Below are 23,593 nucleotides of genomic sequence, written 5' to 3' on the forward strand. Positions count from 1 at the left end.
AATACAATTAGAATGAAGCGGAAGAAAGCAGAAATATGTGTAGGAGATAACTATCTCCACACTTCTGTAAAGGTATGGATGTTAATTTGCCATTCTGGACACTTTTTTGCCACATCTGGCATGTCCTTCAAGACTCAGATGAAATTAGTGTTTCAAAACAATTTGTCTCAGAACACTTTGAGATCTTCATAGGAAGACAGGCGATAGAAGAGGTGTTGATTTACCACTGAACTGTATAGTGACTTCTAGGAGATATCAGGTATATGGAGACACTTGCAAACCGATGGGTAGAAATTTATGGAAGAACCTGTTTAATCTCTGTGTGACTTGGAATAATTTTTTTTGTTCCCTGTGATTGTGGAATTGAAAGTAAGCTGTCTCACATGGTAGACCAGACACTTTTATCCTGTTTTGTTTCCTTAACTTTGAAATTTTGCCATACAGGTAGAACTGTCAAACACCACTGCATTCAGGTTTGTCAAGCATTTGAATATTTTTATTCAACTAAATTTCATGGGGAAATAAAATATAAAAGTTCAAATCCACATCAAGCCTTTCAGAGTATGGAGTTTATTCAGATGGCCTGCTTTAGGCAGTTTAGTAAGTGCTCTGAATCATCCACTTGAGGCATGCCAGTTTCTCTTTATTGGCAGCAGAGTAACTTGCAGAGTAACTTTGTTCTTCTAAACACAAGTTAGCTGCCTATGGATTTTAGAGTGAAAATTTTCCTTTTTTTTTTTTGTTACAAGTTGAAAGTAGAGCAAGCAAAGATCAGAAAACAAGTTAGGTTCTGCAACCTTAGCCTAAAGGAGAGACGTAGCTCCTTTGGCCCTTGAAGTAATATGAGAGCTTCAGGCTTGGACACAAAATGCTGGACATAAGCTAGTCTCTGGTGATTGTGTGTGATGTTAGTTTTTTCTTTTAGGAGGTTCACTCATGTTACTTTGTGTTTCCTACCACTGAAGTTCAGCTTTGTGGAGAGCTGTTGATTAGCTGAGTGCGTGATGCTAACCTCTTCTGGTGCTTGAGTCTTTGTAGCTTCATACGAAGACTGGAATTCCTGTGCAGTCCAAGAAACAGGCTAATGATCATCAGGCTGTAGCCTAGTTAGGGTGTGTTCGGATCTGACTAAGGGGGATGTGAGTCAGCCTACACAAAAGCAGCAGAGAGTATTTTAGCATTTCCAGTTTTTTTGTTTCTCTGACTTCATAGAGCAGTGAAATTCTAAAGGAGGAAAAGGTTAATCCAACTTCCTCTTTTCCTGGCAAAAGCCTTCCAGACATTGGAGGGAGGTGTGTGGTCATTTTTCTAAAATAGACTATTTCCTCAAACTGAATGTATGAATTAATGGTGAGATGAAACAGCTCAAAGAACGTAATTTCAGATGAAAGCTGCCATTAACTTTCGTGAGTTTGTTCCAATCTAAACCTGTGTGCCCATGCTCTGTTGTCCTGCTGGTGATGTATCTGTTTATTTGAACATGACTAATCTGATCTGATTAGTCTAATTTGATCTGAAGGTCAAATACAATATTGCCATTATCTTTGAGCAGACACCTTTGTTTGTAGCATGTGAGTTTCTAGACTGTTTATGGTTTGTCATGAGACTTGGGGATTCAAGACCTCTATTTCTGACTCAGCTGACTGATACTTGAAAGGAGAGTGAGATTCATCCCTTTCTGAACCATTACTCAGCTTTTCCATCAGCATGGGTGTCTAGGATGGACTAACCTTGAGTTATTACAGTGTTAGCCCTACCCAGACAGTAACAGTAGTTATCTGTGTCCTGGAAAATTTCTTGCTTTTCTGTAGGGAATAATTCTATTGGGTGGAACAAGTCACTTTACACAGATAATCTTTGGCTATTCTCAGTTCAACAAATTCCTCACCTGGACTGAATGTTTTCTGCCTGAGTCATTGGCAAAAGAACATGCTACTAGAGTCCTGGCACTGCAACCGCGCAAGGAAGGTCTCATATGTGCCAAAGCTTGAATTCAGCTGGTTCACATGATTCGTAGCAAGTCTGAGCTGGCCTGTGTTCTCATGACAAAAAGGTGATAGCCAGTATTATTGCTTAATTCAGTGCAAATTTAGTTTCAGCTTTCTAATTATGTTGGGAAATTCAGTCTATACTTCCAGTGCTAGTAAGACCCAAGTTTCTTTGGTACTAGACTTAATCAATGGGCTACAGATAATAAATGTTCAGGTGGAGGGTAAGTAATTATTTTGTGACTAGTGTATGTGCTTTTAGGTTTGGGTATGCTTTATTTACTCATGGAGGCTCATGTGTATTCAGATGGCAAAAGTTTGAAGACTAGAACTGCAGGAAAGGGCACTTCTGTGCCCTGTTGGACTGTTTATTTTATTGTAGATATGAAACCACTGATATTTCTGTAACTGATATTTAGCAATGCAGTTGCTGGTGAGAGTGCACTGGACAGAATGGCTTGTGGCCTTGGAGGAAAACTTGTTTTACCTATGATTAAAGAACATATTATGCAAATGCTTCAGAATCGTAAGTAACTGCATTTTCTTTTTTTTTTTTTTACAATTCTATGCTTTCTAGAAACTTTGATACCTCTTAAATCTTCATGTTTAGCTACTTGATATATTTTTATATACTTCCACTTCTGATTTCAGCAGCAAAAACTGTAAATCCTGTGAACTTGGAAGTTTCTTTTTTTAAACTGTGATTTATTAAATTTATGTACAGTGCATTACAATATTTTTCTGAAAAGTAGACAGCAGAGCAGAGATGTCAAAACCAAAACAGTATGTTTTTTTAAAATTCACAGTCTGTGAATTAAATAAGGGAAGACTTCTTTTTTACTTTAGAATATTCTCTCTAAATCCCTATACAGTGCCTCACAGTACCTTAAGTGTGCCTAAACTGCCACCTGTTATTCTGTAGCTCAATATTTTTTGCTTCTTCAAAAGTACTACATTTAAGTGAAATTTTAATACATTACATAGAGGAGTATGTGTTCTTTTTGTTCTTTATTCCTGTAATTTGATGGACCAAAATAGAGAAGTCTGTGGTAGGCGGGCCGTCTTTTGATATGCTTTCGTACGCTGATTTTAATATGTTTCATGAGGTGCTTCCATATATTCTTATCAGTTGCTATGTATGCTACTTTTCCTCTTAAAATACCTGTAATGCTTGCTCAGGCAATCATTCAAAAAATATTGTGCATTTGTTGCATGTGCTTTCACTTGACTTGTGCTTTGAGCCTTTGAAGTGGAAGACAAAAAGTTCTGTTGTACTTTTCCTACCTTCATGGTTTAAAACCCAGTCCAAAAAAGACTGTTACCATACCAGGTATGGAACATAGGGCTACTCAAGGTACCACCTGCAGAATGTGAACACTTGTAAAGTTTGTTTGGAAAGAAATTTTTTTGGAAAGAAAGTTTTATTAAGGAAACAGATTAACCTGACTCTTCCAGTGTTAGTAGCTTCAAGGCTAGCAAATGCCTAGTTTTGTAGTACCCACAAAAAGGCAGTGTAATGGCTATGAGACCTGACTCCTGTGAAGAGAAGTCATGCAGTTGATGCCTGATGCTTTCTTTCTGCTGGATCAGAGCTTTCCACAATCATTACTACTCTTTGGAAAAGGGAAATGCAATAGATATTGTTTCGTTCAGAAGCTGTCACTTGTAGGGAGTTGGAAGGAAAGATGAAGGCATTTAGAGTAAAACATCATCAATACTCTCAGAAATCAGACCTTCCCTTCTCCTGTCGCCACTGCTTTTCCCACAGAAGTTTATTGAAATAATAATTTTAAACTTCTGGGTTTGGATTGGGTAGCCAGACAGTCCAAACATGATTGGATTTCATTTTGTAGTATCATTAATTTCAAGTCTGGAATACATGCTAATAGTAATACAATGAGAGTAACAAGAAGTGCAGGCTTAACTAGGAACGTCCAATGAGCTTAAATAGTGCAAAATAGACTGCTTCTTCACTGTACCTTCTGTCAAGATGATATTTTATCTCATCCTTATCAAACAGAAGCTTGAGTGTCAGGATTCCAATGCTCTCAACTGTGGTGTTCGTTCCAGGAATTTAATACATTACCAGCAATAGTGAAATCTTGCATTATTTTGGGAAAGAAGTTCTGTTACATGCCTTTCCCACAGTTTAATAAGCCTGTTTGTTCTTCTGGTTTTCTTTTCTGTAATCCCCATGGTTTCTAGCACAGAGAAAGATTGTGTTTAAAAAAAAAATTAAAAAATTTCGCGTTTCTCATATGTTTCCCTTGCCTAAAGAAAAAGGAGAGGGGCGTGAAAGATCCATTTCAACAATACCCACTAGCCTGAGAATAGGTTAATAGGACTTGGAGGCAGGGAAGGCCTTACATCCCTAAATACAATGTTACCGTTCTTAAACAGTCTTGTGGAGACTGATGAAAATTTTAGTACTGATTATTTATATGTTGTTTGGTTCACTAGACATTTTTCCCCTCCTTACCAAAAGAGGAAGGTATAGGCTGTTCTGATACGATTTAAAAAAAATGGGGGAGAAAAAAAAAGAAATACTGTCCTTGTGTTTCCCTGCTTAGCTCATTTGATTAAAATGCCGTTTCCGGGTGTTAGTACTATATACATACTTGTATCAGCAATTAAGAATTCTTTTTTCTAGGTCTGGATTTGGCTTGGATTAGATACTCAAATTTTTATGCATCTCTGGAAGTATGTATGAGGAAAAGTGAAAAGTATTTAACAAATCAAGTAGATGCATCAATTTCCCCTCTTTCTCCTATTCTTCACTCTTCTTCCTCCTGTGCCCATCCCCCTGTTGTCGTCGTCCCCCCCGCGCCCCCCCCCAAAAAAAGGAAGTGATTTGTCTTTATGGTGCTTTTTAGTTTCCAAAATGAATAAAATTTATTTTCACTTTTAATCTTCTGTAGCTGACTGGAAATACAGGCATGCTGGCTTGATGGCTCTTTCAGCCATTGGAGAAGGTTGCCACCAGCAGATGGAGGGAATTTTAAATGAGATAGTTAATTTTGTTTTGCTATTCCTTCAGGATCCTGTGAGTATAATTCTATTAATTATTTCAAAATGTTTTCATTTCTGCTCTCATGACTACTTGTTAACTATTTGAGGGAAATACTTTTTCAGCATCCAAGAGTAAGATACGCAGCTTGTAATGCTATTGGACAAATGGCAACTGACTTCGCACCTGGTTTTCAAAAGAAATTTCATGAGAAGGCAAGTAGTAGAATAGTAAAAAAAAAAAAAGTGGCAAAACTACGTCCCCTTCAGAAACTTGTTCTTCTGAAAATAAACACTTCTTTTTTCAGGTGATAGCAGCTCTTCTGCAAACCATGGAGGATCAAGGCAACCAGCGTGTTCAAGCCCATGCAGCTGCAGCACTCATAAACTTCACTGAAGATTGTCCCAAGTCACTGCTTATTCCATATTTGGATAATCTAGTGAAGCATCTTCATTCCACTATGGTGATAAAATTACAAGAGGTATAATATACTGAACAATTTGTTTCATGGAGGGTAACCGTGTCGCATAACGCAGAATAAGTATAGCTGAACTAAGACCTCTGAAATAAGCCGGTATACATATCTGTTGATGTTGCTCTGGCAAGAATTAGGATACATACAAGAGCAGATTTTTTACATTTTAAGTAAAATATGTGCTTTAGAAATGTAACTCTTTCTTCTTCCTCTTTCTAAGTTGATACAGAAAGGCACTAAGCTAGTTTTGGAGCAAGTTGTGACTTCAATTGCGTCAGTTGCAGATACAGCAGAGGAGAAATTTGTTCCCTACTATGACTTATTTATGCCCTCTTTAAAACACATTGTTGAGAATGCTGTTCAGAAGGAATTAAGACTTCTACGGGGAAAGACTATTGAATGCATCAGCCTAATTGGTCTTGCTGTTGGTAAAGAAAAGGTGAGCTTAGATCTTATCTAATGGTTCAAATATATTATTAAATGGCTTTGGTTTTTGCAGTGTTAACAATGAATTAATATATTCATATGTTAAATATATAGCTATGTTGTTGCTGATTTCTATGCTCGTTTTCCTGTTTTCATTTCTGAGGTGACTGTCTTGCTGTTTAGATTCACAAATTCACAATAGAATCTTACAAAAATACTACAGCTTAAGCTATTCTTGTCACACTGCACAATGTTGAAGTCAAGCATTTTTTGTTTGATTGGTTGGGTTTTTTTGCCTTAAGAGAAATTCTGGAGCATCTAATTTTAGGCAGTGTCAGAATGGTGGGTAAAATGTACGTAGTTCAAATGAAACTCAGAATAGTTTTTGTATGCAGATGCCTGAAAAAGTTTAGATGTACTTGTAGTAGAACTTCGAAGTACTTGTTTGTCATGAGGCTTGATGGATTTGGCAGGGTTTGGTGGTTTTTTTTGATAAGTTGATTAAAACATGTCTTTCTAAAAGTGCTGAGATACAACTGTGAAGGACTATATAAGAGTCTGAGTGATGTTCTGATTGCAAGTTTGCATTATGGTGTACAGATTTTCATTTTATTGAGTGAAGAAAACAAAAATCACACTTCAAAAATAATGTGATGTACACAGTACAAAAATAGTAATAGCCCCCCACAAATTTACCATTCCTTTCCTTTGACTTAGAAGGACCACGGGTTTTGTGCAACTAAATTTTAAACGGATTTTAAACATAACTAATGTTTAATAAACTATTCTTGGAGGACTACTGGGAACATGGGGAGTGAAAAGTGGGTAGGTGTAACACCATTGGGGCATCTGATGTGGCCTAAAATGTTACTAGCTCATGAGTAAGTAGCTCCTGCTGTCAGCTTTTATCCGAGTTCCATAAAGGAGTCAAAATAGTAAGGAAGATATCTGGGGAAGTTAGAATTGTCAGATATTTTTTGTGAGTATTAGTATTTATTTATGTAGTGTTTTATTTAAGCAGTCCTCTGCTTTCAAGTATATAAACAGAGGGTACAGAGAAGCTTAAGACATGAATGACCCAGTGATGCTTCCAGAAAAAGAACTTGTGTCTTCACTTCTATCTGCATTTCAGTCTATTTCCAGCTATAGCGAATGTCTTGATAGTGTGTTGGACTTAACACCAATTTAAGTAAGCATTTAAGTCTCTTGAGAAAGTACCCTTTTAATTTGCCTTTAAAAACATGGTTGTTTCCCATATCTAGTTTATGCAGGACGCATCAGATGTAATGCAGCTGTTATTGAAGACACAAACAGACTTCAGTGACCTAGAAGATGATGATCCACAGGTATGTTAAAATTGTGTCTTTGGAGTGCATAGCTCTTTGGTTAGTATTAGAAACGTTCTTTTTACATGTGATGTTTCTGGCCCCCCCATGCAATTATACCTTCAGACTAACTGTTCAGCATGTCTTACAAAAATTGGGATGGATTGCCCTAAGATGGCCTTAGAATCTTTCACAGAAGCGTGTTTAGGAAATGAGACTTCCAGGACCTATATTTGTTGAAGAAATTTCAGCATGTGGGTTCCTTTTCTATTAGTAACTACTTTGTTTGGCACTGTATGACCCTTGCTGTCACCTTCTTATAAATAGTTCAACAAGACTTGTTAGACAGCTGTTCTAGTGAGAGGAGAGCTATTTTGATTTGTATATCTGAAACAAATACTCCTGTCAAAACACAGTGCTGCACTCTTTTTTGCTCTCCCTGCTGTTTTCAGGAATGTGGCTCAGTAGTATTTAAATTGAGGAAATTATTTATTTCAGAAGGTAATTTACTTTTCAGGACAGTCATGATAGGATTACAAGTACATCTTATACTGTCACACTTTTACATGTATAGCAACTTCGATCAGAGGTACTGTCAATGCATTGTTACGAGTAAAGACTTGGGACAGCTCTTTTGAAGACAGTTTTTTATATGGATTGCATATTGGATGAGCTCTTTTCTTTGAAATAAGTTTTATGCACTGCTGACAAATCCTTTAAAAGAAGTCCTATTGTATAATGTTCTTCTGTGATGCTTTCCTTTTAAGTATGCATTAAAATAAAATGTGGGACATGAAAATTCTGACTCTTCTCTCTTACAGATTTCTTACATGATCTCAGCATGGGCCAGAATGTGTAAAATTCTTGGAAAGGAATTTCAGCAGTACCTTCCTGTTGTCATGGGACCTTTAATGAAGACTGCATCCATTAAGCCTGAAGTAGCTCTTTTAGACAGTAGGTTTAGCATAACGTTTTGCTTGAAAAAATACTGACATAAATGATTTTGTAGCACTTCTAGATATTTATTTATTTATTCCCCCCCGTTCTGTGTAACAGCACAAGATATGGAGAATATGAGTGATGATGATGGTTGGGAATTTGTAAACCTAGGAGATCAGCAAAGTTTTGGAATTAAAACTGCAGGCCTTGAAGAAAAAGCAACTGCATGCCAGATGCTGGTGAGTAATAGACGCTTTGGGTGATCTGTGTATTGCTGGACAATCGAGTCTGAAGCCAAAATGTGTAATGAAGTTATTCTTTATAGTATCAAATGAAATAGTTCTGTTTTTCTTCGGCTGACAGCGTTAAGTTTGGATTTCAGACACTTCATTCCGTGTGGCTTATTTGATTAAAAATAGTTTCTTTAGTTTGGAGCTTTGATTTTTAAGATAAAAGGTAGTTTTCCTTTATTAACAAAACTTTTAAGGAATTGGAGATGTTAGAGTAGTTCCTTTTTGCAGGTACTAATGTTACTGACTTCAGTTTGAAAAATACACGCATGTACTAAGAGTGAGACTCGTGGTGCTATCAGGGTTTCTTAAAATACCACAGTGGAGGGGGTAGCTAAATGGATTACTAAATGTGGTTTAGAACAATTTTTTTAAAATTAAACTTTTAACAATCTTTCTCGCCATTACATAGTTGAAAAATATTAGTAACAATATTTTCCCTTAAAGGTGGCATTTCTGTGCTTTGTCTTTCAGGTTTGCTATGCAAAAGAGCTAAAAGAGGGATTCGTGGAGTACACAGAGCAAGTTGTAAAGCTGATGGTTCCCTTGTTGAAGTTCTATTTCCATGATGATATCCTATTAATGAATTCGGCTGTGAAAATGGAAACTTGGTTTGGAATAATCAGTTGTGCTTACTGTTTTCCTAAATGAATTGAAAGTATTACTGTTAAAATATTCTGTTGCTTTATCGCAGAAATTGGTTCTGAGAACGTTGTTTTACACGCTATTTTAGGGAATGTATCCTACTTTTTCCCCTAGTTTCTTTTTAAATAAGCATGTCTATAATGTAAAAAGCAAACAGTAGAGAAAGTGACATTTGTGCCAACGCAGTGAAGGAGAACTCGAATAGCTTTTCTGTCATGGCCTGAAATAGGCTTGAAACAGCTTTTAGATAGCAAACAGTTTAATTTTCCTATGAACTTAATCTGTATATAATTAAGAAATCAAATGCACTGGACTGTTATAAAAATAAAATCCATTTCACGTAGAAAACAAATAACTTCAGTTATGGTGGTGAGTGCTTAAATTCTAAGCACTTTATGTTGGCCTTCACTGTTTTATTTCCTTAATAATGAAACGTGTTCGAGTGGCAGCAGCAGAGTCGATGCCCCTCCTCCTTGAATGTGCTAGAGTTCGTGGGCCAGAATACCTCACACAGATGTGGCACTTCATGTGTGATGCGCTCATCAAAGCCATTGGGACAGAACCAGATTCAGATGTTCTCTCGGAAATAATGCATTCTTTTGCAAAGGTAACTTTCTTCTGTAATGAGTTTTATGGTGTTACTGTTCCTTGCTTTTTATGGTAAGGAAGGACACGTGTTTGATGTTCGTTTAAATAGCTGGAAGAAATGCAGGGCTTCCACTACATAAATTTTGGTTTGACTATAAATGTTTTTATAGCTGATTCAAAACCTTGGTTGTACTTCTTTTTGTGAGAACCAAAGTACAAACCTAAAATAATTAGCAGATTTGTTCATTTTAACCGCAAACCACTGGAGTTACGTGCTTGAAATGTACAGTGGTACTATGCTTTACTTGTATAATTTAGGCATAGATTACAGTATGAATGTTTTATTACTGTTATTTCTGCTAATAATCACTTAAAGCAGAGCATGTATTAATATTCTCTGTGTGCATAGATTTCATTGAGATTGCTCATGTAACTTAAAGCTGAAAAACTGATCATTTTATTTCACTAGTGCATTGAGGTAATGGGAGATGGATGCCTTAACAATGAACACTTTGAAGAACTTGGAGGAATATTGAAAGGAAAGCTAGAAGAGCACTTTAAAAATCAAGAATTAAGACAGGGTAAGTTAACACAAATCCCTGTTAATGTGCGATAATAGCTGTTCTTTAAAGCAGAATTCCTAATAATTTCTGAACACGCAAAAAGAAGCTTAGTTCAGATTTCTTTAATTTGCATATCTATGTAAGGTAATTGGGCTTTGAAACAACAGAATGCAAGAGTTATATTTGTAAGCTCTGGGAGGATGTGAAGATGGCATCATCTACAGAAATACTGTAGTTTAATCAAAAGTTGATGGGCAGATTTACTTGAAGACAGTGCACATGTCTATGGGGTTCTCAATTACTGTGGCTTTTTTTTATATGAAGTCTTTGTGGTTTTCTTAAAGTGATGATAGCTTCTTATTTCTGTGTGCTTTTCTTGTCCTTGTGGGCAAGCTGATGTGTTCATTTCTATCTCATGTGCTTTTACACATTCTTAAACTAAGCTGTCTCATTATACTTCTTGTTTTTCTGTGAAAGCTCTTTGAAGTTTCTTAAAGACAGAAAATTCCTGTTGTATCTTCAGCTACTGTTTCCTATTTTCTAAATTTGTTTCTACATCATTTTTTCCCTTTCACAGGCTTCTTAGGCGCTTGTAGAAATGTAATGCTTTAATATTTGTTTTTTAATGTAGTGAAAAGACAAGATGAAGACTATGATGAACAAGTTGAAGAGTCATTACAGGATGAAGTAAGTTGGTTTGGGGAGTTTTTCCACTTGTAAAGCACCAGGATGGAAATACATTAGATGGACATGCTATGCTACTCAGTTAAAGCATAGTGCATCCTCAGAATTATTTCTTCCTGGATGAATGTTCTGTTACCATATTCCTTCAACACTTCCAGTAAGAAATGGGCTGCGCTATATTTGTGCCTTAGAAAAATACGAAAGATTTCCTTGGCCAGTATATTGAAGGAAGAAGTTCAGGATATAGCTCTTCATTTTCTTCATCCTCTCAAATAATTCTTAGATGACTTCAGATAGTTTGCTGTCAAATGCTATATCAGTGATAATTTAAGGCCGAGCCCTGCTGACTTGCATTTTCTTTGTGCCTTATGACCTAGGTGCCTCTTAAGCTTGAGCATACCTCTGTTACCTAGACCTCTGACGTGTCAGGTCAGGAACCTGTCTTAAAAAGAATAGACCTAAAATAGTATCGGAGGAGGACAGCAAGATGAATAGCCAGCATAATGTGTTTGCTTATGAGAGAATACCAAATTGACTATTTATCCACTAAGATACCAGATTAGCTTTTTAGTTTGAAGTGGAGGTGACTGTAGAAGAGAGATGATCGTTATAGGTATGGAGGGAGTAATAAAGAATAATAAGTCACTGCTGCTTATGAGACGTAAAGGATACTCGGTAAACTTAAGAACTAGGAAAATTTTTGCTACACGATGCAGGTGTGAAGCTTGTGAAGTTGAACTGTGAAGCTTGTTTACGTGAGTTTAACCTGTATGCAGACACAAGAATATATCTTAACAGATCATGCACCCATATGTAAATACTTTTAAGTAACAATGCAGTTTTTCAGCCCGTTTCCTTTGGGAACATTAGGGCCAGTGCTCAAAAGGATGGATTTCTGGCACCCACATACTGCTTGGGATCAAAAAATAACAAAACTTGAGTTCTGAGCCAAGAGCCTTTCCTGATTTTAGTCCCTTTCATATTTGCAGTGTTTACTGTTCATTCTTGTAGGCAGTGAGTTAGGTGCTTTCTTATCTTTTTTTCTTATGTGTCACTCTGTAGTGATAATGAGAGAAAATGCTTGCAAGCGGCAGTTTCAGAAAAGCTGAGTCCATATTCTGCAACAGAGTTGCAAGGCATTTAAAAAAAAAAAAGCTTTAATTTATATTTGAGCTTGCTGATTTTTTTAAAGACTGCAAGGAAGACTTGTCTGCATTACCCTGTGAAAGCAGGAGTGGGACCAGAATGTCACTTGCCATACAGACAAAATTAACATCTGATAATGAGCAACATTTGGATATACACCTTTGGTCCTAGAATGTGTTTATGTAGCCCTGTCTCAGGGCAGCAGAGATATAAGGGAGTAGAGAAGTCATGAAAGATATTCAAACAGTAGTTTTAGTAAGATATATAGATACAGCTATAGCTTAGGCAATAACTAAACTGCTGATTTGATAGAGGGTAGGAGAAGGCACACACTAAGCAAGCGTATGCTCTCCCTCTGAGCATCTGTTATCAGCTATTAGTAAACAGGCAGTAGCAGGCCAGGTGGACCTTGTGGTATGCTGCAGCAATTTTGTATCTCTATTTTTATTTGTGTATATGTTCCAGAGTTATTGCTTGAATTATGCCTTAACAATGCAGAACTTGTCTGACCAGGGAGGGTTTAAATACCCAGTAGTGGGAAGCTGCCTGTTGCATGAGAAATACTTATTAGTTTCTCACTGGGGACCAGAAACTATCTGTATTCTGTTCTCCCTGCCTGTTAAAGTATAAACTGATTAAAGGAACCATACCGAGTACAGCAGAACTTGCTTTAAAACAAAGTCAAAGGGTTTTCCCAACACAAGCGTGTCCAGGGAACAAGCCTCACTTGCAGATATAACGTGAATTGATAGCTGAATCTGAGCGAAGGATTTTTACTTTACCAGTTTGATGCATTAATTGGGCAAGGTGAAAAATGAGGTTAAGCAATAAGAGGAGAGGATTAACATTATATATTTTTGCCACAACATTCTGTCACAAAGGCAGTTATCCATTTACTTTTCAATAAAATTTGTTACAGTATCTGTAAGGTACAGTAGAAAAGGGCCTTCTGTCTTCTATAAAGGGAATCCACTGAAGCAGTAAACTTGCACAAGACGGTGTTTGTCTTGATAAAATTGTTATGTCCCTGAAACAAACCTTCAAGCCCTATGCAATTGAGTGCTAGCAATCGACTTATATTTTTGAGAAGGGTAAAAAAGAGGACTCTGGGAACTACCAACCAGTCAGTCTCACTCTGTGCCCAGTAAGATCATGGAACGCGTTTTCCTGGAAGCTATGTCAAGGCACGTGGAAGACAGGAAGATGATTAGAGGCAGCTAAGATGGCTTCACAAAGGGCAAATCATGCCCAGCTAATATAGTGGCTTCTGTGATGGAGTGACTGCATTGGTGGATTAAGGAAAAACAACTGATGTCATCTGTCTTGACTTCTGTAAGGCCTTTGACATGGTCCCACACAACATCCTTTTCTCTGAATTGGAGAGATGGATTTGATGGATGGACTGTTCTGTGCATAAGGAATTGTCTGGATGGCCGTGTCCAAAGAGTTGCATTCAGTGTCTCAATGTCCAAATGGAGATCAGTAAGAGGCATGTCCCACAAGGGTCTGTACTGGGACCAGTACTATTCGATATCTTTATTAACAACATAGGTTGTGCAGTTGAGTTGCCTCCTCAGCCAGTTTGCAGATGACACCAAGCTGAGTGGTGTGGTTGATGCACTTGAGGGAAGGGATGCCATCCAGAGGGACCTGGACAGGCTTGAGTGGTGGGCCCATGCAAACCTCATGAAGTTCAGCAAGGCCAAGTGTGAGGTCCTGCACTTGGGCTGGGGCAGTCTCCAATATCAGTACAGGCTGGGGGCTGAATGGATTGAGAGCAACCCAGCTGAGGACTTCTGGATATTGGCAGATAGAAAAATTGCACGTAAGCCAGCAGTGTGTGCTTGCGGCCCAGAAGGCCAATTGTATCCTGGGCCGCATGAAAAGAAGCGTGACAAGCAGGTTGAGGCAAGTGATTCTCCCTCTCTGCTCTGGTGAGGCCCCACCTGAGCATTCCAGCTCTGGGGTCCCCAGTACAAGAGAGACATTGGCCTGTTGTAGTGGATCCAGAGGAGGGCCACAAAAATGGTCAGAGGGCTGGAACACCTCTCCTATAAAGAAGGGCTGAGACAGTTGGGGTTGTTCAGCCTGGAGAAGAGAGAAGGCTCTGGGGAGACTTCACTGCAGCCTTTCAATATATAAAGAGGGCTTATGTGAAAGAAGGAGAGGCACCTTTCACCAGGGTCTGTAGTGACAGGACAAAGGGCAACAGTTTTATACTAAAAAAGGGTTAATTTCGATTGAACATAAGAAAGAATTTTTTTCATGATGAGGGTGGTGAAGCACTGGAACAAGTGGCCTAGAGAAGTTGTGGATGTACCACCATTGGAAGTGTTCAAGGTCAAGTTGGATGGGGTTTTGAGAAACCTGATTTAGTGAAAGATGTCCTTGCCTGTGGCAGGGGGGTTGGACTAAATGATCTTTCAAACTCCCTTGCAACCAAAACTGTTCTCTGATTCTGTCATTCTGTGACTAGACCAAGAGTTGGAAAACAGTGGACTTTAAAGGATTGGGTTTACAAAACCAAATCATTGAACAACTTTATTCTGTTAGTTTAGAGACCTTAGCATTTCATGTGACTTCCGTTATTTTAAAGATCTGTAGTCTTAATGTGAGTTGTATCCTTTTCCTATCAGGATGACAGTGATGTTTATATTTTGACTAAAGTATCGGACATTTTGCACTCAATATTCAGCAGTTATAAGGAGAAGGTATTGCCGTGGTTTGAAAGGCTACTTCCACTAATTGTCAACCTAATTGTAAGTACCTTGTTTTCTTTTTATTTGACTTTGATTATTTTTTCTGATGTGTTAATAGGCCTTCCATGCTGGAATCTTAGAGAACTTGGTAGATAGAATGTAGCAATTACTGTTTTACAAAATAGAGGCAGTTGAAGGTTTATTCTAGATCAAGTATGATGTTGTTACCTTGTGCTTTTTGAACAGCTGTGCTGCTGTGCTACTTCTAATTTCTGTGTTGCAAGACCCAGGATCACTCACACACACAACTGTTTTGAGAAATTCAATTTGCCTGCGAGTGTCCAATACTCTGTAAAATGGATTTCAAGAAGAGGGCAAAAAAAAGCGTTGCAGACTAGTTCAGTCCCAGTTTTCCCCACTAGGTAACAGAGTGTGAAATAGAGGTGAAGGATTTAGCCTAAAATCATTATTCTTCTAATTAGCTCAGACATTCACCTGGATTTTGTTTTATTTATGGTATTGCTGCAAGTATCACCACAGAAAATTATGCGTGTGTAGGATCAAATTTAATCCAGGAAGATTTTAACAAAAACACTAGACCACTGTTACTATGATTGTTCTGTTGATAAAATTATTGACTGCATAAAAATTACCAACTCTAAGGCGGCTTCAATGTGACCTGTTTTTGCTGCAGTGTCCACATAGGCCGTGGCCGGACAGGCAGTGGGGGCTATGCATTTTTGACGACATTGTGGAGCACTGCAGCCCCTCCTCGTTCAAGTACGCTGAATACTTCCTGAGGCCAATGCTACAGTCAATATGTGACAACAGCCCAGAGGTCAGGCAAGCAGCTGCCTACGGTGTTGGAGTTATGGCACAATTTGGTGGGGACAGCTATCGTCCTTTTTGCACAGGTACGTACGTGCATCTGATAAAACTATTTGAATGTGTGATTCTGGGGAGAAAAAAAGATGAAATTAAAAACTGCTCACCTTTTGGTTAACGAGGTCTCTTCCCTTTGGCAACGAAATAGATGGCCAGTGTAACCTGCGTGGCAGACTGGTGGTGGTTAGTAAACTACCTGAATTCCTTGAGCTTTAAATGTTCTGCTTAGTAGCATTTCTGTTGCGGCACTTACGGCTTAGCAAACGTGGTTTACGTATTTTTTTTTTTTTTTAAAATATGGTCTGACATGCAAATGTTCATTTCATAAAAAATAGGTTTCTGGTACACACCTGCCTCGTAGTTACTTTTTACTAATAATAATGTGGTTACATCTTAATGCAAAACCCTTTGGATGTCTGGAAAAATTACACAAGTGACCTCTATTAAGGAGTAGCCTAGAATACAGCTAATGTGGTGCTCTGCTTTTCCGTTATATAAAAAGGAGCCTGATTTCTCTGACTAAGAAATGAAATGAGTATGATAATGCCTATCAGAAACACTTTGCTTTTTTTTCTGAATGTCTCAACTTGCTCTAAAACTTCAAATTCCTCTTGAATTTAAAGAAATGATTGTCTGCTGGCACTCTTCTTGCCAGTCAACAAAGTTAATTTTGCACACTAAATAACATGTCTTATCAGAGTGGTTTTTTCTTTTTTAAGAAAATATATAGTCAGATGTTTCAAATATGTATTTCACATGAATCTTAAATGAAAGCTGAATTAAATTATGTAAGGAAATAAATATGTAATAGGAATAAATTAGGGCTTTAACACAAGTCTTACCTACATCAATAGAGCTTTGTAATTTTCACTGTTAATGTAAATGTAACTGTCACATGGTAACCATCAAGATGAGGTGTCTTTTTTTAATAAAAAAAAAAAGGGGGGGGGAAGCCTTCCAGTGAAACATTAAGAGCATTAAAATTTAAAATTGACTAGAAAAATACTTCCTAAAAGTTTTGGGGTTTTCTTGCAAATTTTTCTGTAAGGTCTTTATGTCTTGTCCCAAGACTGGAGGAGTAGAGACTGAGGTCAAGATAGATCTGATTTTGGAGTTTTGGGGGGCGGGGGGGGTTAGCATCTGTTGAAGTCTATTTTTTATTCATGAGACTTCACCTTGGCCCACTTAAACTCTTTAACAGCTTTGATCCTTTTCTTTGTATTTGAACAAATAATCCTTGATTAAACCCAGACACTTGGCTTCTCCTTTAGTTGGATGTTTAGATAAAATAATCTTTTTACTTTACAGCATACAGCTTATTAGCAGGCACCTCAAAAGTATTTTAAATACTTTTGTATGTACATGAAAGAACTTTGTGATTTATTTCAATAGATGAAGTTGTGCTGTGATTTAGAAACAACGTAAATCCATGGCATGAGAAGCTTTCTACCCCATAGGTTTTACTGTCTTCTCTGAAAACATCATGTTTGTGACGTTTTATTTATAATTTAATTTCTCTACTGGTTAATATCTAGCACTGGCATATTGTTCTGTTGCAAGTTTATAGCAGTATATAAAGACTCAAGGCTATTCAGAAAAAGCAGATCTATCAACATGAGTGGTTTTGGCAGTCAATTGAAAAAATACAGGAATATAGGCAGAATTTGTAAAGGGCACAAGAGCTCCATTATGATGAAACAAAAAGAATTAAAAATAGAATTAGTAAAGAACAAAGAAATGAGATTGAAGGAAATCAAGTAACTCTCTAAATGAAGTTACAAGGTTACAATTTATGTGACTGTCGGTGTTGCTTATATTTCTTATGTTAGTGGAAGAATATAGTCAGCTGTTCTCTGTGAATATTGTATTAATCAGCTGCATGTGTTTCTTCCTAAATCATATCATTGGCTGCAAAACTTTTGGTGGTGCAAGATGTCAGAGCAGCCAGTCCTTGGAAAAAACTATCATCATCGTAGAGGATGGTCTTTTATAGTCAAAAGGGTGTTTTAGGGATTATCGACCACAACATCTATGTGAGACTAGATCTCTTTGCTAGACAAGAAGAAAACTTGTCTGCTAAGCTGTAGGGAGGAGAGTATGCTGATTGAAGTTTTGATGCCCTCCTAATCTTACAGCTGCAAGGACGCACATACCTACAGTGTCATCAATTAGTATTAAGGAGAATGAGGAAACATAGATGAGACTTAGCCTCAGCAGTCATAAAAACCTTAGGCGTAAATTGCAAACTCCGTTTGCCTGGACGTTGTAGACTTACATGAAACACATTCTGCTTTGCAGGGAAGTCCACCGTTGTTATCCTGCCTTCAGTACACAGGCTCTAGTGGGTCTGATGACCAGTGTTTCTGCAGTTCGGTCATGTTTATCAGCCCCATAAGAGAATCCTCATGTGGCTTAGGGTTAATCTTATTTTTCCATAGCTGCTAAATTCTTCTAAAATCTAATTTAGTTAAGTTAATATAGCAAGTGTCATTGTGTATTCCTTAACTGCAAAGCTGCTACTTACTCATCAAAATGAAGTACTGTGAGATCTCGCTCTTCCTCAGTAATTGGAGTTATTTTGAAATGTGCTTTATGCACAATTCCAGAACCTGTTTTCTGTGCTGATAAAGAATTTCACAGCTTTAGCGTTATATTTTTAGCAGAACACCACAAAGACAATTGTTCCTGCATGCATGTAGAATGCTCTGAAGTCTGTGTGGACACCAGTAACTAGAAACATGGCATTAATGTTCATTTAGAAGCATGCATGTAGTTACTTGCATGACTATTTAAAAAAAAAAATATAATTGCTATTAACCTAGCAAGAAAACTGGCATTTTTCCTTGATGTTTGATTTTTACAGTCTAAACCATGCCAGGTGCATTCACCAGATGAGATTACTCCCGTGGGCTTTTCCTAGTGCGCCTTTTAGTGATGGGAAGTGTGTACGTATGTATGTATGTGCACACAAGCAATAGATGTACGGCAGGCATACACTGTAGACATGCACTACAGTCCAAATTACTGTGAATATCGCTGTATCGCTGCTGTTCATCATCCCATGTTTATAGAACCTGTTAGATTAAAAAGATAATGCTTCTTATCTGTTTTTACTATAAATTAGTGTCTTGTATATTGTAGATTGCATAACTCCGATTGAGAGACACAGAAAGATTTTTTTTTCTTATGAACTTAGCAAAGAAATCCAGAGTTTTGCAGTAGCTGTTTCCTTGCACAGCTTTATCTGTCTGTTTGGTTTTCGTATGATTGTTGAGCAGGGAAGAACCTGGAAGTGGTGGGACGCTGGGATGACTGGATTTTGGTGCTTCGGCCACACAAAAAAAAATATCTTGTTTTTAATACGTGCAGTTGCCTCATGTAGAATTTGTGCTGTTAATAAAATATAACTTGATTGGGCATTAAACTTTATTCTTGTGTTGTTTAACAATTAGAGGCGCTTCCATTGCTGGTGAGAGTCATACAGTCACCAGATGCCAAAACCAAAGAGAATGTCAATGCAACAGAGAACTGCATTTCAGCTGTAGGAAAGATAATGAAGTTCAAGCCTGACTGTGTAAATGTTGAAGAAGTCCTGCCACACTGGTTATCATGGCTTCCGCTTCATGAAGATAAAGAAGAAGCTGTTCACACTTTCAATTACCTGTGTGACTTAATTGAGAGGTAAGGCAAAGTCTTGACGTGAATGCAGAAAGTAAACCTGTTCGCAGGTTCTTTCCTTGCATTCGTTTTCCAAAACTGAGAAACTGCCAGGTTAATCTGCATATGCTTTAGAGAAGATAATTTGGAATGTCAGAACGGAGCCTTCTGTGATGTTATTGCTGTTCTGTTTATTTCTTTTTTTTTTTTTTTAATCAGTCAGTGTTCTCATCCTAACTACTGTCTGTATGGCTTGAAAGAATTCCTGGCTGCTTTATATGTACATGATGGGGAAAAGATCATCTGGGAAATTCTACAGAAAATTTCAGGCAGATTTTTGATACTCTGCTTACGTATCAGCATTAATAACTGACCAGGTCTTTTTACTGAAGAGCAGCACACGTGGCCCTTGCAGCCTTCTTTTCATAAGCTTTTAAAGTAGCTTTGCACCTTTTTCCTTTCCAAAAGCTTGAGTATCAACAAAACAAAGTATGAAGCAGAGAAATAATACAGATGAATTCATGGTACAGTTCTGTCTCCCTTATTAACTTTGTAATAATAATTTCAGTTATTATTGAAAGCATCTCATCCCACAGCTTGTTCTTTAGATTTGTGCTCCTTCCCATAGGTCAATATATTCTAGTGTGGATGCAAGTTGCACTTTATAATTGAGTGGAGGAGTGTCAGCTTCTCAGTCATTGTGGAGTAGCCATGCTCTGTCTAACACTGCGTTATATCTTAGTAGAAAAGTAGAAAGGAATTAACTTAGCTTTCCTATAGTCTTTCTACTGGGTGAATACCTTGTATCTCTTTGGTGCTTTACCAAGGCAAGGTCTCAAACTGGGTGGTGGCAACAGAGGTCTCTGTACTGATAATAGTACAGTTGTGCAGAGACACCATAACAGTACTGACATGTATATAGACGTATATAGACTGATGTATATAGAAATCAGAAATTACAGTACTAGCACACTTCTGTACCCAGCTCTGTGCAGGTGGCTCAGCCTTGCCACGCACTTTTCTGGCACTCTGCCAGCCGTACATTCACAGCCTCTGCGTTCCTGCAGTGGTAGGTGGCAGGGCTGGAAGCAGATCATGTTTTCCACTTGGATCCCTGCTTGCCAGCACACCCCTACTCCAACACGTGGCTGGGAAAGAGGGAGCAGAACCGCTTACTTGCTGTGTCAGAGAGTGCTGACGGAGGGCTGAAGTCACTGGTGCTCCTGATGCCAGAGACACAACCTCCTCCCCCTTACAGCACTGAGAGAGAGAGAGGAGTAAGCCCTTTTAGGCAGAGTATTTCTGTCACGCTATTTACAGTTCCATCTGCATGGAACTCAACAGTTCTGTAAAGTTCAGAACTTCTTCCTGATAAAGTGTAGGCTAATTAAAGAATCAGCTGGTTAAATATTAACAGGAGAGGGAACATTCTGTCAGCAGGCAACAAAGCTATGCATGCTTATTCAGCTGAGTGAAACTTAGATGTAAATAAGCAGATTCAGATTAAGATATTCCAAAATCACTCAACTCACTCAAACCTTACAGTAATGTTTTCAGTTAAACATTAATTTATTTGTAATATATATTTTGATTGTAACAGCAACAACCCAGTTGTCCTCGGTCCCAACAACTCTAACCTTCCCAGAATATTTGGTATAATTGCGGATGGTGAAATTCATGAAGCTATTAAACATGAAGATCCATGCACCAAGCGGTTGGCTAATGTTGTTCGCCAAGTGCAGGTAAATAAATGGTTGCCTAGATATAAAGGAAACATTTAGAATCTATTTTCAGAAGTAACCGAACTGTTAAATCAATTTTGAGAGCCTTGTCTCCTTAGAGAATAATGTTTCAACCATCGATCTTGGAGATCCTTGGACATTCCTTGAACTATTAATGATAACACAAGTATTAAGGTATATGCAGCTGGGTGGTTTACATGCTATCTCGTATTAGTTGTTTGTGGGTTTGTTCAGGTTTTTTTTTCCTGAGAAAATTAAATTAAAAATTAAATCTAGAAATTAAAATCTGGAGAGAAATCTGCCTTTCTTTGTATCAGTAAACTGTACTGCAGGATTTGATCCAACGTGGTTCCTGTAAGGGTCCTCAGCACCTTACTAATACAGCAGAGCTTTGGGATCTTTGCTAGAGAATGAGTGCAAAACACAAGTAATTTCACTACTGCGCTCTCTAATCCAGTGCAAATATAGGTGGCGGTTCGGTGTTTTCCCTACCCTGGGGGACTGCCTTGAGGTTCACTTCCTTTATGCCATATGAGTACGTACAGTCTTAGGTGATGAGGATGGCCGAGTATTTAAGCTGCACCTCCCTACACTCTTGTAAGTGATAGCGCTCGCAGGGCAGATCTGATCCAGGGCCAAATGTTTTCAGGTGGACTTACTTGAAGGTTGCAGCACCTAATGATAGAAAGTAGTGTGCCTGGCAAGCATATAGCTTATAAAAATGTGTAGAGGATTTGGAGCAGCAGCTGCTCAATTATTGTCCATTCCACCTGCCATGCTTTGGCAAAACTCAGGTTCAAGAATTTTAGGAATACATGATTTTGGAAAGGATTCACTTGGATGAGTGTAGCAGCCTGTGAGATCCATTATGTCCGGTAGAAAATGACTAAATGTTAAAACTTTGAAGACATAAAAAGAATGAAGAGAAGCAAAGTTTCAAAGTGAAAGTGGTATAAGTGGCTGCTCTACGTTCTGGCTGACAGATACGAATCCTTGCTGTTAGTACTTAAAGTCTGGGTATGATACTTGATATGAGGGTATGCTACTGCTGAGACAGGCTGGGAGAGTTGGGGTTGTTCAGCCTGAAGAAGAGAAGGCTCCGGGGAGACCTCCAGTAGGCCTTCCAGTACCTTTAGGCCTTCCAGTACCTAAAGGGGGCCTAGAAGAAAGCTGGAGAGGGACATTTCACAAGGGCATATAGCGATAGGATGAGGGGTAATAGCTTCAAACTGGAAGAGGGCACATTTAGTGAAAAATTTCTTCCTGATATCTAATCTGTGAGGGTGGTGAGGCACTGGAACAGGTTGCCCAGGGAAGTTGTGGATGCCCCATCCCTGGAAGTGTTCAAGGCCAGGCTGGATGGGGCTTTGAGCAGCCTGGTCTAGCGGGAGGTGTCCCTGCCCATGGCAGGGGGTTGGAACCAGATGATCTTTAAGGTCCCTTCCAACCCAAACCATTCTATGATTTGTTTAGTTTACCTCAAATGCTCAAGGTTAGTTGATTTATTGTTGTTTTGTTTTTTGTAACAATACAATGTCACACACATGTATAGGTTAGTTGTGTATAGCAAAGTCTTGTTTTGGCCAGGAACAATAGGCACATTAAGATGGAAACAAGGCTACTGCATTGGTTAAATGATTTACCTTCAGACTGTGAGGGGAAAATCTTAAAGGTCATATTACTTTAAAAATATAATTGTACCTTACTGTTACCAATCCTCTCTCTCTTCACCCATAATATTTAGACTTTACTAAAGCACTGTAAAAGTTTTATACTTTGGTATGAACTTTAAAGGCTGTGTAGTTAAGTCTGCCTGCTGATGCTCTCAGTAAGCTGTTCCACTGCCAGTATCTGACATGAATAACGTTATGGTCATAGTTGGAATTAAACTTTTTTCCTCATGCCTAGGTATTCCCAGACCAGAAATACTTCAGTGTAGTGTAGCAGTTTAAATGTGTGTCAGAAATGCTGGAAGAGCATGTCTAGTTTTGCAATATTCCATTATCCATTGAGAGTCTAAAATGCTTAATGTTTAAAAACATGAACACAAACTCGAGGACTTTGTTTTCAAATTCTTTTGAATTCTGTGAATCCATTTTCATTTGATTTTTTTAAAAGTGTGTGGGAAAAGAGCATTACGATAGAGTTGAACATAAAATATACCAAATGTAAATGAAAACAATTCTTTTTAATTTACTTCAAGTATATTGCTATCACGAAAGCTAATTTAAAGACCTACCGCCAGTCACCTGCAACTTTTTTCCTATCATTTCCTTCTAAAGCAAGCAGCGTGCCAGTTGCTTCCAGCTTCTGTTGATAAGTGAATAAATACTCCAAACATTTTTGGTTTTGTTTTTTAATTTTCTGCATTTTCTGGTACCATTAGAACCAGTCCCTACTGATGGCGACTTTAATGTCTCAGCCAAGGGCTGTGATAAGACGGGTGAGGTGTACTGAGGGGCAGCAAAGCGTGGGTTTACGTTTACCCAGATAGACCCTAGGTACATTCTTTTCTCTCGGAGAGGTAATGTACC

The 23,593-nt window shown here is 38.1% G+C and overlaps 1 protein-coding gene across 1 annotated transcript in view; it reads left to right on the forward strand.

The window, feature by feature from the left end:
- The window catches only part of IPO5 (importin 5), a 45,298-nt gene that overhangs the window by 21,035 nt on the left and 670 nt on the right, over positions 1-23,593 (forward strand). Inside the window, exons 10-25 of the mRNA XM_054219086.1 lie at positions 2,408-2,514; positions 4,907-5,031; positions 5,121-5,210; positions 5,303-5,476; positions 5,691-5,909; positions 7,159-7,242; positions 8,043-8,175; positions 8,278-8,399; positions 8,925-9,021; positions 9,530-9,702; positions 10,153-10,264; positions 10,878-10,933; positions 14,713-14,835; positions 15,470-15,689; positions 19,113-19,341; positions 20,918-21,059. Coding sequence (XP_054075061.1) covers positions 2,408-2,514; positions 4,907-5,031; positions 5,121-5,210; positions 5,303-5,476; positions 5,691-5,909; positions 7,159-7,242; positions 8,043-8,175; positions 8,278-8,399; positions 8,925-9,021; positions 9,530-9,702; positions 10,153-10,264; positions 10,878-10,933; positions 14,713-14,835; positions 15,470-15,689; positions 19,113-19,341; positions 20,918-21,059 — 2,206 coding nt within the window. The remainder of the gene's footprint in view (positions 1-2,407; positions 2,515-4,906; positions 5,032-5,120; positions 5,211-5,302; positions 5,477-5,690; positions 5,910-7,158; positions 7,243-8,042; positions 8,176-8,277; positions 8,400-8,924; positions 9,022-9,529; positions 9,703-10,152; positions 10,265-10,877; positions 10,934-14,712; positions 14,836-15,469; positions 15,690-19,112; positions 19,342-20,917; positions 21,060-23,593) is intronic.

The sequence above is a fragment of the Rissa tridactyla genome, chromosome 1, assembly GCF_028500815.1.
Source record: "Rissa tridactyla isolate bRisTri1 chromosome 1, bRisTri1.patW.cur.20221130, whole genome shotgun sequence".
In the NCBI taxonomy this organism is placed as follows: Eukaryota; Metazoa; Chordata; class Aves; order Charadriiformes; family Laridae; genus Rissa; species Rissa tridactyla.